This window comes from Candoia aspera, chromosome 14 (genome assembly GCF_035149785.1).
Source record: "Candoia aspera isolate rCanAsp1 chromosome 14, rCanAsp1.hap2, whole genome shotgun sequence".
Taxonomy (NCBI): Eukaryota; Metazoa; Chordata; class Lepidosauria; order Squamata; family Boidae; genus Candoia; species Candoia aspera.
In genome coordinates this window covers 11,421,173-11,438,041 of record NC_086166.1, presented here as the reverse complement: position 1 = coordinate 11,438,041, position 16,869 = coordinate 11,421,173, and the positions used below count along the sequence as shown (strand labels likewise).

The following is a 16,869-nucleotide window of genomic DNA, read 5'->3' as shown; positions in this document are numbered from 1 at the left end:
ACCTAAAAGAAGAAAAAAGTTGGTCTCCATTCAAACATGGTCAAATCTGGGTGTTGAGTGGGCACCTCCTTCCCTTTGTCCTTGAAAGACAGTCTTATCTATTAGTGCAGAAACCAGGATGGAGCCATGCAGTGGACATGAATAAAATGAACACAGTGTATTATGTGACATGACCTTTCCCCACCACCAAGAGGAAGCCAGCTGTTGAATGGGTTTTGGATGCCTGTCCTCATCCTGCTAGCAGAAAAAGAACAGCATACAATGTTATATGTAGATTCTTGTTTCCCACAAGTCTCCCTTTTAGTTCCTTTAGAGCAGAGGAGCAAGTTTCTAGCCCTTACAATGCTGTTCCAGAATAGCAGAACCACATAGAATGGTTGCAGAATGGAAGCAGGGAAGATCCAGCTAGTGATAGTATGCTCTTAATAGGGTGCCCCTGACAAGTCTAATATAGGTGTAATTTTATGCAGGACTGCAGTGCAAAGATTCTAGAGAAGACATTTGACCAGTGGTTGAGATATAAAGATGAGTGTTTGAAGAAGTTGGCAAATGATCCTTATCCTTCAGGTGAGAATCTGTGTCTTTGGTGAACCGTGAATCATAGGAACAATGGTATCTCAGTGGGGTGGGGGCAATTTTTTTTTCTTATGTGCTTTTTGTGTTGTGAGCAGAGCAGGAAGCAAACTTAGTGGCTATGCTGTGAAAATGACCAACAGACCTTCTGCAAAGTAAGCTTAATAATGTAAGAAGAAGTCTTGATGGGTTGGCCAAAAGTTGTCTTTTCCTTCATTTCAGTTTCTCACAGCAACCCAACAGATACCAGGAAAACTCCCAACCATGAACAGAAGAGCCAATGTTGCTTCTTCCCATCTGAATTTCCAGCATCAAAACTTGTGATTCTGGTGTGCCCAAACTGTCACTTGTTTGCAGTTAACCCAAGATCACAAGCCACATCACTACTTCTGCTTGTGTTCTTTATTGATAGGATCCCTGATGGGTTCATATTTGTTTATTCATTGATTTAAAGGACTGTTTATGCTACTCAACCAGCCGTCCTACCCAACCAGTCTTGCTTCTGTGCGTTGCAGGGCTCTTTTGCAACCGGACATTTGATATGTATGCGTGCTGGCCAGATGGGAGCCCAGGAGCTATTGTCAATGTATCTTGTCCTTTTTATCTACCCTGGTATGAGAAAGGTAAGGCTGGGTCTCCGGGGCTTGGAACGGGATCAGCAAAACATCCCAAGGAGATTGCTTCCTAGATACACTGAAGTTAGTTTTTTTCTTTCCACCAAGAAACAAAAAAGTGGAAATTAGCATGGAAGAACTTCTCCATTAATCCGAACTGTCTATATTATAAAATGTTCATCCAATCTAGTTTTTCTATAGCTGCTCTGGGTTGCTTTGCTCCATGAAAATCCAACCCAAAAAGTCAAGAATGAGGATTTTGCTGAGCTAGTTTCCAGCAACCCTGATCAAAATGAACAATGGTGTGGGATGCTGGGAGTTTTAATTCTGCAACTCCTGGATGCTGTAAATCTCCCACTCTCGACTTGCATGGACTAGATGGGTAGAAGGTCAGGTCAGTGCTGTCCTTGGTACTGAAATGGTGGGTCCAAACCCTTCTGGGCACAAGATTGCTCTGGAACTGGCCCTGGCTATTTTTTCTTCTCTTCTCCGCAGTGACTAATTTGGCTTATATACTTCCTGCATATATTTTGTCCATTCCTGCAAATAACTGCCACTGATAGGTGGTATAGAAATGCACATGAGCACTCCCTGGAGAATGCATTTACTTGGGCAGACTTGAGGCTTTCCCTCTGCTTTGTTTTTTTTACAAGAATCCATCCTCATATCTACCAACAACAGATACATGCTGAGGGTCAGAAGCAAGCAGTTCTATTCACAAAGCTGCTTCTGGTTACTCCAAATTTTCAACATCCTAATTTAAGAAAACCATGTTATTGTTCTTGTGTGTGTTTAAAAAAAAACTATGCTAAACTTCAGCCAGGAATGGCCTACCAAATCATGCTAACCTGCCTTCTGCCCAACTCTGTTTTGCTTCATCACCTGGTATCTGTCTATTGATATATTGAGTCGGTTGGAGTTGGGCAGCATCCAAATCAAACCAAATAAATAATAAAAGTAAAATGTTCTGGATATCAATTCCTATAATCCCCCAGACAATATGTGAGAATTATGAGTATTCGTCCACCTTATCTGTGCTACTCGGTAGGGCATTATTTGGTAGATGCTCTATCTGGTGTCCATAAGAAAAAAAGCAGTTTATTGTACACTGTTATAGAATGGAGTGTCTATGCCAGGTTCTTGTGTGAAAACCCTCTTATGTGATCAGGGTAATCTGTCAGCCAGGCCACAAAATGGAGCAGCTTGGATCTATTAAAGACTCTAACAACGTCCTTTGTTGGTCCCATATTGATCCTCATAAATAAAAAAAAAATCTTCTGTACCACCTATTTCTGAGCCTCCCAAGGTTCTAATGTTCTTGAGATGTTTGACCCACTTGGTGGGACTCTTTAGAGCAGCCTTCCTCCAACCTGTGGTGCCCTTCAGATCTGGGGACTTCACTGCCCAAGATTTCCTAACCAGCATGGACATTGCTGAGAATTCTGGTCACATGAGGTGCGTGCTCCCATGTGCAATCTGTCCCCCTTTGCCTTGCTTCCCGCTCTGGCTTCTTAAGTGCTTGCCTCATATGGGGAGATGATGATTAATGCTAATCTCCCTTTTAGTGACACAAAGACCCTGTTTACAGAACACATTTAACTGGTTTGTTGGATTGCAGATTAATCGGTTGCATAAACACTCTAACCCAGTCAGCTGATTCAGACAACTCCCCTCTCCCAATCGGCCATGTCATGTAATTGACCTACTAAATGGATTTGTGAGAGATGAAGCCCTATGAAAAAGGGCTTCCTGAGGAATCCCATCTCTGTCTTTGACTCCCCCTCTCCCGGCCATGTGGCAAGGGGTGAAAATAAAGTAGAAAGATGTAGGGTACTTGCTTATGCTGGATGTTTGTGCTTGCAGTTAAACATGGGTTCGTGAGCCGCAAATGTGGGCTTGATGGGAATTGGGTGCTGCTGAATGGGACGGCGTTCTGGCGGGACCATGCCCAATGTGTCGAGGAGATGGAAGCCACCACCAAAGAGGTGAGGAAGGAAGCCAGCTAGAATTGAGTGCCATGCCATGATGGTGATTTCCAAGGGTTGCTCCACAGATACCCATAGATTACAATCCCATCAACCCGCTTGACCTGTGGGAATGGTGGGAATCGTAGTCCAGTCTTGGCTGACCTAAGGTGGGGAATCCTTACCTTAATGTTACTATTCTGTTATGGGTTTTGCTGGATTTCTTGTGAACTTTTTGGGGTGGCTAAATGATCGGCTTTCCTGTGTTCTAGTATTTCTGAACTTAAAAGAGTGTTCTCCTCTTCAGTGAAAAGTTCATTTTTATATTGTTTAGTCAATGAGTGCCGAAAGCACACGGAAGACATGATGCAGTTTTTTAGCATTTACTATTCAACTCGAATTTCTATTGCAAGTAAGTTTCCATGCTGTACAATCTTTTTTTTTTAAAAAATCCTTAAACTAAATTATTAAAATGCATTTTTCTCAAAGAAGACTTTCTTTTCTTTCGAGCATGGCTTGCGTATAGTTTTTATATCCTGCTCTGCAGGATGGTCTGATCTGCATAAAGATTATTTTTGCTGGCTTCCAGCCAGGTTAGGCCTGCTGAATATTTGAAGGGGAGACTTCAGGGGAATACCAGGGCTAGAGATTAGTCAGACTAAAAACATCCTCAAAGAAGGCAGTGGCAAAGCACTTTTATATTCTTGCTGAGAAAACTAAATGGATGGATTCATGAAGTCACCATGAGGAGAACCACATAGGCTGGGGTGGGATTTGTTTCTCTAGCTGCTGGGAAGGGAAGGGAAGGGAAGGGAAGGGAGGGAGGAAAGCAGGCTGATAGGGGAGGGGGGGAGGGAGGGAAGGAAGGAAGGAAGGAAGGAAGGAAGGAAGGAAAGCAGACAGGGAGGGAGGGAGGAAAGCAGGCTGACAGGGAAGGGAGGGAGGGAGGGAGGGAGGGAGGGAGGAAAGCAGGCTGACAGGGAAGGAAGGGAGGGAGGGAGGGAGGGAGGGAGGAAAGCAGGCTGACAGGAAAGGAAGGAAGGCTGCTTTAGATAGCTAGCATAATGTATAACTGGGGCTTGATTTCAGGTTAACAGGTTCAACTTTACATTTGTAAAAGCTTGCATATGACATGGATTTCTTCCCCTAAAATGAGTGCTCTGGCTTGTTACACTTCATGGTGAAAACAGTAAGTTGGTTTGACCTATACTAAAAATTACCCTCTTACTCTTCCACACGCCAGGCTCCTAGGCACCCAGTTCTATCCTCTCCTCCACCCCAGAACACAGCCTGTGGCTAAGGCCCCTTTTTTGCCTGCTTGACAGACATCCTCCTTTCTTCTGTAGGAAGCAGCTCACCGCCTTATGGTCAGTTTCAAAGTCCTCTACACAGTGGGCTACTCCCTGTCGCTGCTGGCACTGACCTTGGCTCTACTCATCTTGACTGTCTTCAGGTAATGCTCCCCACGATAGCTGAGGAACGATGGGGCTTGCAGGCACTGAAGTTGGAGGAGACCGAGAGCCATGATGGGATAGTGATGAAGGTGTAGGACCTGGATTGAGGAGATTCAGGTTCAGCTCCAGCCCTCAATGTGGCACTTATTGAGTGACTTTGGGTCATTGTCTTTCAGCCCACACAGGCTATTGTAGGGTAGAATTAGAAGAAGATCCTCACATAAGCCACTTTGAGCTCTCAGAGAAAACACAGCAGGAGGAAAAAGATGGAAGTAATATCATTATACACTTGGAAGGGAAAGATTAAGCCACTGAGCACCACCCCACTTCTGGGTAACTGATTCCATTCTCACATTGCACTTACTATCAGGAAGTTTTTCCTAAAATTAAACTGGAGTTTGCCTTTCTGTATCTTAAATCCATTATTCGGTCTCCCGCACTCTGAAATAATGAACAGCAAATCTTGACCACCTCGACTTTCTTTTCAAGTCCTTAAAGAGATCTAGCGTATCTTCTTTCAGCCATTTTTCTCAAGGCTAAATATAACTATCTCCTTCCCTCGTTCTTCGTAGCATTTACTTTCTAACCTTCTAATCACCTTTGTTGCTGTTCTCTGAACCTGCTCCAGTTTCTCTGAATCCTTAAAATATGGCACCAGGACTGAATATTGTACAGGTAGTCCTCGCTTAACTACCATCCATTTAGTGACGGTTCAGACTTACGACAGTGCTGAAAAAACTGACTTATGACAGGTCCTCACATTTACAACCATTGCCATGTCCCCCACGCTCACGTGATCACGATTTGGGTGCTTGCCAACCAGTTTGCATTTACGACCGTTGGAGCATCACACGATTGCCATTCTTGACCTTCCTTGCCAGCTTCTGGCAAGCAAACTCAGTGGGGAACCAGGTGATTCACTTAACAACCACATGGTTCACTTAATGCCCACAGTGATTTTCTTAACGACCACTGCAGAGGAGGTCGTAAAATTGGGTCAGATTCGCTTAATGACCACTTGGCTTAGAAGCTGACCAGTCCCAATTATGGTCGTCAAGCCAAGTCAAGGCGGAGGCTAACCCAGAATAAAACGTTAACAGTCACTTCTACATGATTTAGATGTTGACAGAATCATCCTCAAGTTGGATCTTTTCAGAGATGATCCTTTGTGTTCTTGTTGGGGCTGTTTCATAGAACCATAAAGTTCTCCTAGACCATTCCAAATGCATGGCTGTTCAATTCTCCTTGAAAGTCTCCAGTAAGAGGAAACCCTTCCTCCAGTTGGTTCTGCCATATAATAAAGGTTCTCACAATGAAAAGATTTTATATTGGCTGATTTATTACGACAGCTTTGCCTGTTAAAGGTCATGTTCCTTTGGTCCTTCAGGAGACTTCGCTGTACTCGGAATTATATTCATGCTAATCTTTTTGCCTCCTTTGGACTACGGGCTATCTCGGTGATTGTGAAGGATGCATTGCTGGAGAAGATGTGGGGAAGGGAGATCTTCCAGATGTCTGACTGGGAAGCCTTATTGAGTCATGAAGTAAGTACTGTCTGCCTGGGGGGTAGTTACAGAGAGATGACGGTCGTGCCTGTCCTGCTTAGGCTTGTAGCCTACTTCAAACATCTCCTTGGATGTAGCTGGCTTTGCCATAATTAGCTGAATAAACCACAATTGGCTGAGACATGAACCCTCATTTACAAGTCACATAAGTTGGGTTCACCCAACAAACTAAGCCAAAACCAGTCATGTTATGGTTTAGGGTGAGGGGTGGACTAGATGGATGTGAGAATGGTTTGGACTGGATCTGCACTAGGGCTAGCCTGACACATTTTGCTACCTGGGGTGAAAGCCCATGATCAGTTGATATCATGCGTACAGAAATCGTCTAGACTGGCGGAAGGTTTTTTTAGTTTAAGACTTGAAATGGGGTAACGTTTTCCCTTCAGGACAGCAGCAGAGGACTTGTTGGGAATGCCAAAGTCTTCATCTCCTGGTAGAGCTCAGAAAGATTCCTTTCTGCAATCCCAGAGAACCACTGTGGTTAGGTGACTTTGGTATAAGGCAGCTTCCGGTGTTTGTATGGCACAATGTAGCTTAACCTCCTAAAAAGGCATTGCCTGGACCGCTGGCATAATTGCTGCCGCCTCCAGCTTCTGCTGCCCAAGACAACTGCTCTGCTCTAACATTTTTAATGCCTTTTCCAGTTTTAAAATGTTTCTACAAAGATAGAGTGAGCTGATCCTATTGCCATCCCAACCACTTGGCTATTTTACAATGTCAGATCTTCCGGAAGGCAAAGATGGATGGATGGATGGACGGATGGATGAACAAGCCTCTGCTCCCTAGCCTGGATGGATGCTTTCTCACTCTACATCTCTAGTGTTGCTTTTGGTAGACCAAGTTCTGCCCTTGTTGTCTGCACCTGTCCATCTTCATGTAGTGATTAGAACAACCTTCCTGGGCACCCTTTGGGTTATGCAAACTACAATTCCTAGGGCTTAGGAGATCTAGGAAACTTGACCATGACATTTACTAGCTGTCCATAGGATAATCTCAGCTTCTCATCAAGGTGCACCTGACAAGTTTGCCTAACCAGTGAGAAAACCATGCACTCTGTCCTGAGCATGGTGAGAGCATTCAAACCTGCAATCCTGTTTGCCCCTTTCTGGTTCTTCTCCCATGCTGGGGAGGAAGGGGGTTCAGATGAATTCTGTCATGCATTGGAAACATATGATTTGAAGTTGCTCCATCCTTGGTAATGTATGCACACAATACGAAGGAGTTGTGTGCAAGTGGACAAACTTTGCTCAGATGGAAATCCTGTGTTGGCCATTTCACACCATATGAACGTTCAGCAGGGAATGTGACTGGTATCTCCATCTTCATGGGTGGGGGAACTAGTCACCTTAACTCCTTTCATCATATATTTTCTGTGTTTGAGATCGTGGTGAGTCCTTCTTAGTCTGAAGAATCTCCAGGTGTGAAATGCTTTGAACTGAATTGAAAAGGCAATGTCTCCCTCAAGTAAAGCTTGACTCCTGTTCACTACATATACATTGGGTCATTTTTGAGAAAGCAGAAGAAGTTGGCTATTGTCTTCCCCCAGGATGATTTTCTGCCTCCTAGTGAAGTCTACAGCCCAGGATATTCTACTGCAGTGTTTCTCAACTTTGGCTACTTTAAGATGTGTGGACTTCAACTCCCAGAATTCCCCAGCCAGCCATGCTGGCTGGGGAATTCTGGGAGTTGAAGTCCACACACCTTAAAGTTGCCACGGTTGAGTACGCTGTTCTAGTGGTTTCCCATCCAAGTATGAATCAGGTTGTCCCTAAAATGTCCTTGTTTTGGAGAAGTAATTGGCTATTCTTCTCTTTCGATGACTTTTTTCTCTGCTTCCCGTCTCCTAGGCTGCAATTGGTTGCCGGGTGGCTCAGGTCACGATGCAGTACTGCATTCTAGCCAATCACTATTGGTTTCTGGTAGAGGCTGTCTACCTGTACAAACTTCTGATTGGAGCCGTGTTTTCAGAGAAGAATTACTACACGCTGTACCTCTACCTTGGCTGGGGTGAGATGCAATTGGGGAAGAGGATGGTTTGTTCCTTTAATGTGGGGGCCAAGCTTCAAATGATTTCAGCCTTCCCCATCACGCACAACGTATTTGGAGGACCTCAAGGTGGGGAAGCCTTCATGATGTTCAGGATAGCCTTGGGGAGGGAGATGGAGATGAGGTCACCTTAGCAAAGCAAATATAGCTCTTTCCTTGCTGTGCCATTCCTTGCCAAATCTGCTTTGTCTTCAAGCAGAGGAATGAGCTGTTTGTGGCTAACGGCTCAACTATATATGTAAATTTCTGTCTCAGCTGGTGGGTGAGGTTCCACCTGACAAGCTGCTCAAAGCCAACCTGGAATGGAGCAGCACAGAAATCTTTATAATAAATCAATAAAGCTTAGCTGTCCCTAGATGAGAGGTACCCGCCAAATCTTTCTGCACTTAGAATTGTTTACACCTAACTTGAGCTGAACCGGCAAATCTCTCTACACAGCCAAGAAACAGACCCATTTCAGCAGTTATCCACTACAGCGCTGCCTGTTCACCTCATCTTGCCAACCATTTATGGTTTATTTAAGAGTGCATTTATTTACAGCAACTTCAAGGTATAATTCAAGGGGATGTGGTGGCGCTGCAGGTTAAACCGCTGAGCTGCTGAGCTTGCCGATCAGAAGGTCGGTGGTTCAAATCCGTGTGACGGGGTGAGCTCCCGTTGCTAGTCCCAGCTCCTGCCAACCAAGCAGTTCGAAAACATGCCAATGTGAGTCGATTAATAGGTACCGCTTCTGCGGGTAGGTGACGGCATTCTGTGTAGTCATGCCAGCCACATGACCACGGAGGAGGTGTCTTTGGACAAATGCCGGCTCTTCAGCTTTGAAACAGAGATGAGCACCGCCCCCTAGAGTCGGACACGGTTGGACTTAATGTCAAAGGAAACCTTTACCTTTACAAGGTATAATTATTACAAGATAATCCCACCCCTACCTAAGTAGGGGCACTGGACCCATAGTCTTTTGGCTAATGGCACCAAAACCTCCTCTCCCAATAGGTCCATCTTGAAGGAAAGGCTGGGTGGTGTCGGGTAAAGGTGCAGGGCAGAGCAAGTACTGAATGTTATGGGCTACATAGAATCCATAGTGCTCCACGCCCATCTTCCCTTCTTTCCCCATCTCTTCCCAAAATATAACCTCCTCCTCCCTTCCTTGAAACTTGGGGAGTCAAAATAATGCAAACCACCAATCCACCAATAAAATAAACTGGAACATTGTAACATGGAACCCCACCCACCAGCTGAGACAGAAATTTACATTTTAAAACCTTCAGATTCCGGTGACCAAATTTGCATTCCCTGGGCAATGTCCCCTCTTAAATTGGATCAGTTCAACAGCTTATGGGCTCCAAGCCATACTTCTCAGCTGCAATCTTTTCAGTAGCTAAGGAAAACTACAGCAAGAAAGCAGGAGGAAGGAACCAGCTTGCTTGTTGATTCCCGTGATCATTTGGCCTTTTTTTTTTTTTTTTTACAGGGACCCCTGTGGCCTTTGTGGTACCATGGATGGCTGCCAAATACTTGAAGGAAAATGCAGAGTGAGTCTGGAGATGCTGGGTGGGAACCCCTTTCAAGCAAGTTTTCTTTGGCAGAGGCCCACATGGATGGCAGGCCTAATGAAAGTAGAAGACGTCAGACCTTTGCTGTCTTTTTCTACAATCTCTCTGGAGGAAAACGTACTTTCACCCCAATCTGAACGGTTACAAAGAGTTCTGAAAATGTGTCCAAGGATTTCGTAAGATTCCGATCCTAGATGGAGGAGGGAAGGTTGAGGTTATCCTAAGGATAACCTCACACTAGGGACTGGATATGCCATGTGCTGCTGGAGCCACTTGAAGCAAGCGCTGCAGGGAAAAGGTTGGGCCAAAGAGACCTTATTTCTGCACCTTGTAGAACCCCAAGCTGGCACAGCGTGCTGGATGCATTATCTGTTCAGCAAAAATCACAGACTCTGAATAAGGAACAAGCATTGTGAAATCCAGGTTGCTGACTGAGGGCCACTGGGGCAAGGGAGAGAGGTTTGCACTGCCGGCATCCGACAGGACTTGGTGGTGAGCAAACAGGCTTTTGCGTTCATGCACACCTGCCACAGGGCAAGCTAGTCAAGAAACTCCAATCATGGCAACCAATTCCTTTGAAAAACATTATCTTCTAGTGCCCCTTTTGACCTAATTTTGGAGTGCTAACTATAAGGCAGCCCCAACGCACTTAAATGCCAGTAAGATCCATCAACAATCTGCTAGAACATTTACTGTATCTGTGCTACGGATGATCAGAATATGGTCTTATTTGTGTCTAATGGTTGTCTTATTTTGCATACAGCAGGTGCTGGGGGGTTAACGAGAACATGGCTTACTGGTGGATTATTCGTATCCCTATTCTGCTAGCATCTGTGGTAAGCCTCTCTCCAGTTGGAATGGGAGGGAGATGACAGGGCCCCTCCGACGGTGGTAGGATCAGAGCTCCATGAAAACCCAGCTATGGATGGGCCATAGTTCAGTGATGGAGACCCTGCTTTGTATTCTAAAGGTCCCAGATTCAGGTAATGATGGAGACATTCCAGTCTGAAGCCCTAGAGTAGGTGAACCATGTAGGACTAGGTGAAGGTTCAACTAGGTGACCCAGCAGTCTCATTGGTGTAAAGGAGCTTTGTATGTTCCTCAGAGTGATTGCATTTCCTACTATCCATCACTTCTTTGTAAGCAAAATACGTGGCTCTATGCAACTCCTCTCTCAAACGTTCAACAAGGAAAAAAGATACAGCATAATCTTGCTGGGATCATCTCTTTCAGAATGTCTTCAGTACTCCAGGGGTACGAACGATGCCTTAGGTCAAAAATGACTTGCACTTGGAGAGCTAGCATGTCTTGTTGGAGCAAGGTGCATAGAGGCTGCCATCCCAGCTAGGCTACGGCTGGTTAGATTCATTGGCCTATATTTATTTCAGAAACCCAGATTGCATCTAAGTATGTAACCTTAATTAGCCTTTAAAGCTCAGCAGAAATGTGTGTTCCACCTGAAGAAGTCTCATGAGGTCAAAGTCCATCCTTCTCCAACCTGATGCTCTCCAGAAATGTTGAGTCTGCAGCTCCCAGGGTACTGGCTGGAGAATTGGGAATGCCAATACAGGACTTAGGAGGCACATCTGTGCTCAAGCTTATCTAGATGCTTTAAGCAGGTCTGGAAAATCTTTTGGGCTGAAAGTCTGTCACATTCCACAGGAGCAAGAATAGGCAAACTGGAAGCACATACATTGATGTTTTTCCATAATAATTTTCATTTAATTCTTTTATTTTAAATAATTATGTAGTGCTGGTACATTATAACTTGCCTGCAATTTTTGATACAACCAGTTGCCAAGATGCTTATTTATTATTTAAGCAATGACATCCCACCCCCACACACAGAGACACATTCCTTGTAGAACGATGGCTGGCTATGCTGTCATACAATGGATTTTATCAGATTTCCCCAAGGAAAACTAGAGACCAGCCCTTATCATGCCGTCTATCCACTGAGGTAGGTAAAGGTAAAGGTTTCCCTTGACATTAAGTCCAGTCGTGTCCAACTCTAGGGGGCGGTGCTCATCTCTGTTTCAAAGCCGAAGAGCCGGCGTTTGCCCGAAGACACTTCCATGGTCATGTGGCTGGCATGACTACACGGAACGCCGTTACCTTCCCGCCGAAGTGGTACCTATTAATCTACTCACATTGGCATGTTTTTGAACTGCTAGGTTGGCAGGAGCTGGGACTAGCAACGGGAGCTCACCCCGTCACGCGGATTCGAACCGCCGACCTTCCGATCGGCAAGCTCAGCAGCTATTTCCATTGTTCAGCAGTAACTACTTTGCCTATTAGAAATAGAAACTTAGTGAGATTTTTTACTTTGCAGTTTTGTGTTCTGACCATCAAATATGTGTAGGAAGCCTAAGTGGAGAGAATTCAATTTTCCGTTTAGTTATATATGACATTTCATGAAACACTTTCTTCCACAAATCTAAACTTGCTCACATTCCCACCAGAGGTGAAAGAATGTTCCCTTCAATGTACAGCAACAAGATTTACGGGACATTTCTAGTGGAATGTGACGCTGCCAATATAAAAGTTTAAGAGGTCTTTCCTAGAGGATACAGATGCTGGTAAGAATCCATCACACTGCAATGGAGTTTGCCAAATATTGTACTCCTAATTGTTTCTCTAAATTTAAGTCCGGAGCCTCTTTTATCTCCGTGGCAGATTTGCCATAATCTATCTCAAATACAATTTTATACTTTTTGAAATTCTACTTTAGGCTCTGTGAAGAAAACTGACATTAATCTTTGGAAAGAGATAGGTATCTGTTTGCAATCTCCATTACTTTATTTTGTAACATTGAATTGATCTGACACCACAAAAACCATGGTACTCTTGTTCTAATTGTTCAACTTGTTCTAAATAGCAGCATGTAGAGTTTTTTATGTATCTGTATATCTATACTCTGTGTGTTTGCGTGCGTGCGTGTATCATTACAGAAAGACCCTTCTTTTTCCAGTTTCAATTGCATGGCTCTACCTTTATTGAAATTTGAGTATTATCAATGGAGTTAAGGCACTTCTTCAGTGCCTGGAATACGTCCTGAAAAGCGCGTCCTCAAGTTTTCAGCACATCATGAGTGTGAAATCGTTACTGAGTTCATTTATTTTATGAAGATCTGATGGGAAGAGAAAAGACAGATTTAAATTCTTACCCCAAAACTTGAGTTTTCTCAGAAACTGAGAATTTTCTATCTCAGCCTGCTGTTTGGCTGAATCTTACATCAGAAAAAGAGTAACACAGGCCAACTGAACGGTTTGATAATATATTTTTAAGCGGGCTATGCCGCATTAGTACAGCAGGGTAATGTGTAGTTCAGGACACACGTTCAACTAAGTGTTGCAGAATGTCTCCCCTTTTAGTAGACGAACTCCTATTCTCGATTCTAAAACCGGTCAATGAAGAACGTGGTCCTTGTGAGCAAAGCAACAACAGTTAGGTTCTAGTCCTTCTCATGAAACATGATGTACTTTCAAGATCTTGAATTCCATTTCAGATGCGAAGCAAGGAAGGGCTGCCATTTTAAATTTAAATTTCCCATCATGACCTAGAGCAACACCTTGTTATAGGTGCTTCAGGGCACCGCAGAGTAAGGAAATGGCAATTCCAAGGTCACACCGTTTATTAGAGCATTGGCCTGCCTAGCACTGGATAATCTCTCTCCCAACTCCCTATCATAGGATGAAGCACAACTGAGATTGTATCTCAAGAGGAATTATTCAGGCCAATAGTGCTAACATCTAGGATGAACAGGACTGTTTGGCCCAGCATTGAAAGTCACCCACGTTAATAATTATTAACTTAAAACTTAAATGGATGAAGGAAGGGCAGAATTTCCCTTCTTAAATTTGAGGTTTATCTTTTTAACCTTACTCTGTAATGAAAATATTTATTTGGAAATCTCAGTCATCATCCAATAAATGCCTCCTTTTTCTTCCCAGATTAATCTGTTGATTTTCATGCAAATTCTCAAAGTGATCTTGGCTAAGTTACGGGCTAGTCAGAAGGACTATGCGGATTACAAGCTGCGGTGAGTTGAGAGCTCCAAGCCAACAATGGTGGCTGATTCTGGATTCCTAACAGAAGGTTTGTACCTAAGCCTGATTCTGCCCTACTCATTCTGGTATCTCTACGGTCTCTCCCAGGTTAGCCAAAGCCACCCTCACCCTCATCCCTCTGTTTGGGATTCATGAAGTGGTCTTCATCTTTGCCACAGATGAGCAAACCTCAGGAATCTTACGCTACATCAAAGTTTTTTTCACTCTTTTCCTCAACTCCTTCCAGGTAACTTTCACTTCAATGCCATTCTGATTCTTCTTTCAGGTATTTATGGTTGGATCCTAGCTACTGCTTTTACGTTCTTATATCCAGACATGGAAAATATTATTGTACCAACTTTGCAATAGGAACCTTTCTGTGTTCCTTGATAGTCGAATGATCTATCAAGGTTGGCTTTATATCCAACCTCTTCTCCAGTAGCCTCTCCAAAAGGGTTATCTGGTAGCTCTTTTCATTTTGAACAGCTGAAGAGTTCCTCTTTCACACTGTGGCTCACACAGAGCTTTGTACCAAGGCATTCTGGAAGATTGCACTGTTGGAATATCAGTAACTGACCATTTTGTGGGTTTGGGCCTTCAAGTCATACTTGATTCCTGGCAACTGCAGTTTTCTTGACAGCATTTTTGGAAGTGGTTTGCCATTGGTTTCTTCCTAGGGCGCAGAGAGAGGAACTGGTCCAAGGTCACTCAGCTGGCTTTGTGCCTAAGGCAGGACTAGGACTCAAGTCTCCCAGGTTCTAACAGTGTTTTTAACCACCACACCAAACTGGCTCTTGTAACTGATAAGACTATAAATCTAGTGCCTAAGCTTGCTTTCTCCAACTTGGTGTTCTCCTGATGTGCTAGTCTTCCAATCCCATATCCTGATCATGATAGCTGTGCTTGCTGGAGACTGAAACCCTCCCACATGGAAAGTAGCAGGTGGGGAAAGCTGAACTGGGGAAGAATGGAGAAATAAAGGAAGAGTCCATCTGAACCAGTTTGGCTCTGAAATACATGAAATATTTTAGAATCAAATCTGCTAAGAGGTAAATTGTGGGTGTTTTCTGTAAAGCTGTTCAGATACACTTAAGGATAAAGATCATAGCTGTAGAGTTGGAAGGGACCACAATCTCCATAACTAACACCAAAAACTTAATTTCCATAATGCAGGATTTGGGTTACGTAACCTGATTCCAGATCATACACACTACTGATTATATTTATCCTAGTCCAGATCCAGTGCCCAGCCACCACAATTTTGGGTTTCGTGACTGTTGTGTCTCAATAGATCTCTAAAAGTTATTGTGAGCTCACGCTGTTTTATCTACTATAGGGATTCCTGGTTGCTGTACTCTACTGCTTTGCCAATAAAGAAGTAAGTATTCCCCCCACCTTTAGATAGAAAAGGCACTACCAAAGATGGTCTAGACTGAGAGCACTAATCACCTTAACTGGCTGTTAAAAAACAAAACAAAACAAAACAGTGGGAGGAAGGAATCTACAGTCTAGAACTGAGCTTACAAAGTTACTGTAAGCTTACAAGATGAAGCCTAGATATTAATGAAAACTTGACGAAATTCAGATTTACAGTTTCCAAAGAACGTTGTGGTTCAGGTGGTGGACTGGGATTGGAAAGACCCACTCCAACAGGCAGGGGACAGCCTCGGGCCAGTCATTCTCACAGCCCATCCTCCCTCAAAGTGGTTCCTGTGCAATAAAATGGAGACATCACATGCATAACACTGGGCTCAGAGGAAAGTCAGGATACAAATGTAGTAATTAAAATAAATACATCCATCTGGTCAGCCAATCTCGGATTCCAGAATCACCAGTTAATCCTCTGTGTGTTTTGATCTCCAAGAACTCCCATATTCCTGTATTGGCAGAGGTATAACTGCTGTGGGATCCAGGCAGAAACATTAAGTATCAAACATTCTTGTTCCAGGTAAAATCTGAAATGAAGAAGAAATGGCAACTGTGGAAACTGGACCATCCCGCGCTCTGCTGCACTCAGTGAAGGAGATAAGATGGAATCTTGTAGGCCACTGCAAGAACGTGCAGCTGCTGCCCAGATGGGCCTTGGAGCTGCTCAGAATGGATTGTTGCTGCCATTTAATCCAGCTGTGACCTGGTCTGGAATGACACCCCTTGGTGGTTTGCTATCTTCGCTGACCTGAGGCCAAACAATGGGGAAAGATGCTTATTGTGACTCTGCAAATGCTGAACCCAGTATTGGCAGGATGGTGAGGAAGTTCTGAAGAATGTGATGGAGAACTGTCTGGAACAAACTGCAAAAGAAATCTTGAAGCTTCTCAAACCGTGTTGCATGCATAAATCATGGACCCTAACCAGCTCGGGACTCAACTTTTATAGCTCAAAGTAGGACTGACATTAATGACAGGTAAAGGCCTTAATGCTCTTCAGGGTCTGAGTACACTGTTGAATAGCGCTCTTAGGCCCTTCAGAAAGCAAGATGGGGAGGCCCAAACAGGTGAAAGGGAAGCTCTTCATTTTCACTTCTGAACATCTGGGAGAAAAGGGGAGGAATTAGAAAGGCTGTTCATCAACTGATGTAGGGCTCCCCCCTCAAGCAATGGCCAACTGACTACTCATCTAGCTCTATGCTGGGACCTTCCCTAATATCCATACCAAAGTTCAGTGCAGATATCCTATAACTGAGACACAGTTTGAAAAAAGTTAAGGACTTTGTGTGATTTACAGGCTCAACATCTGTCTCTGATTTTTTTAAAATTTCTTTTGCATATATAACTGGAATCACAATTGCTGAAAGACGTGCAGTTAACCTTGGATTAACTGAAGAAAAGGGTGTTTTAGGAAGGAATGGTGTGCCCAAGGGTTTAGCGTTACAAATTCCAATCTCCTATTTAAAAAGGATATTGGTCTGTCTTGGACCATCATGGTGTCCCAAAGGGAATGAAATTGTACTATTTTAAGCCCAGCATAGTAAGAAAGTACCATACTCACTCAACAAGAAAGGCAACCCTAACCACTTCTCTATTTGCAATGCATTACTGCCCAGAAAACAGT

At 43.8% G+C, this 16,869-nt stretch overlaps 1 protein-coding gene across 1 annotated transcript; it reads left to right on the top strand.

Annotated features, from left to right (window-relative positions):
• Positions 1–464: 464 nt before the first annotated feature.
• LOC134505064 (glucagon receptor-like) lies at positions 465–15,838 on the top strand. The gene is made up of 12 exons (XM_063314585.1): positions 465–567; positions 1,089–1,196; positions 3,051–3,172; positions 4,498–4,604; positions 5,993–6,149; positions 8,018–8,177; positions 9,688–9,748; positions 10,536–10,605; positions 13,723–13,811; positions 13,927–14,065; positions 15,155–15,196; positions 15,767–15,838. The coding sequence occupies exons 1-12, from the start codon at positions 465–467 to the stop codon at positions 15,836–15,838; spliced, it is 1,230 nt and encodes a 409-aa protein (XP_063170655.1).
• The last annotated feature ends 1,031 nt before the right edge of the window (positions 15,839–16,869 follow it).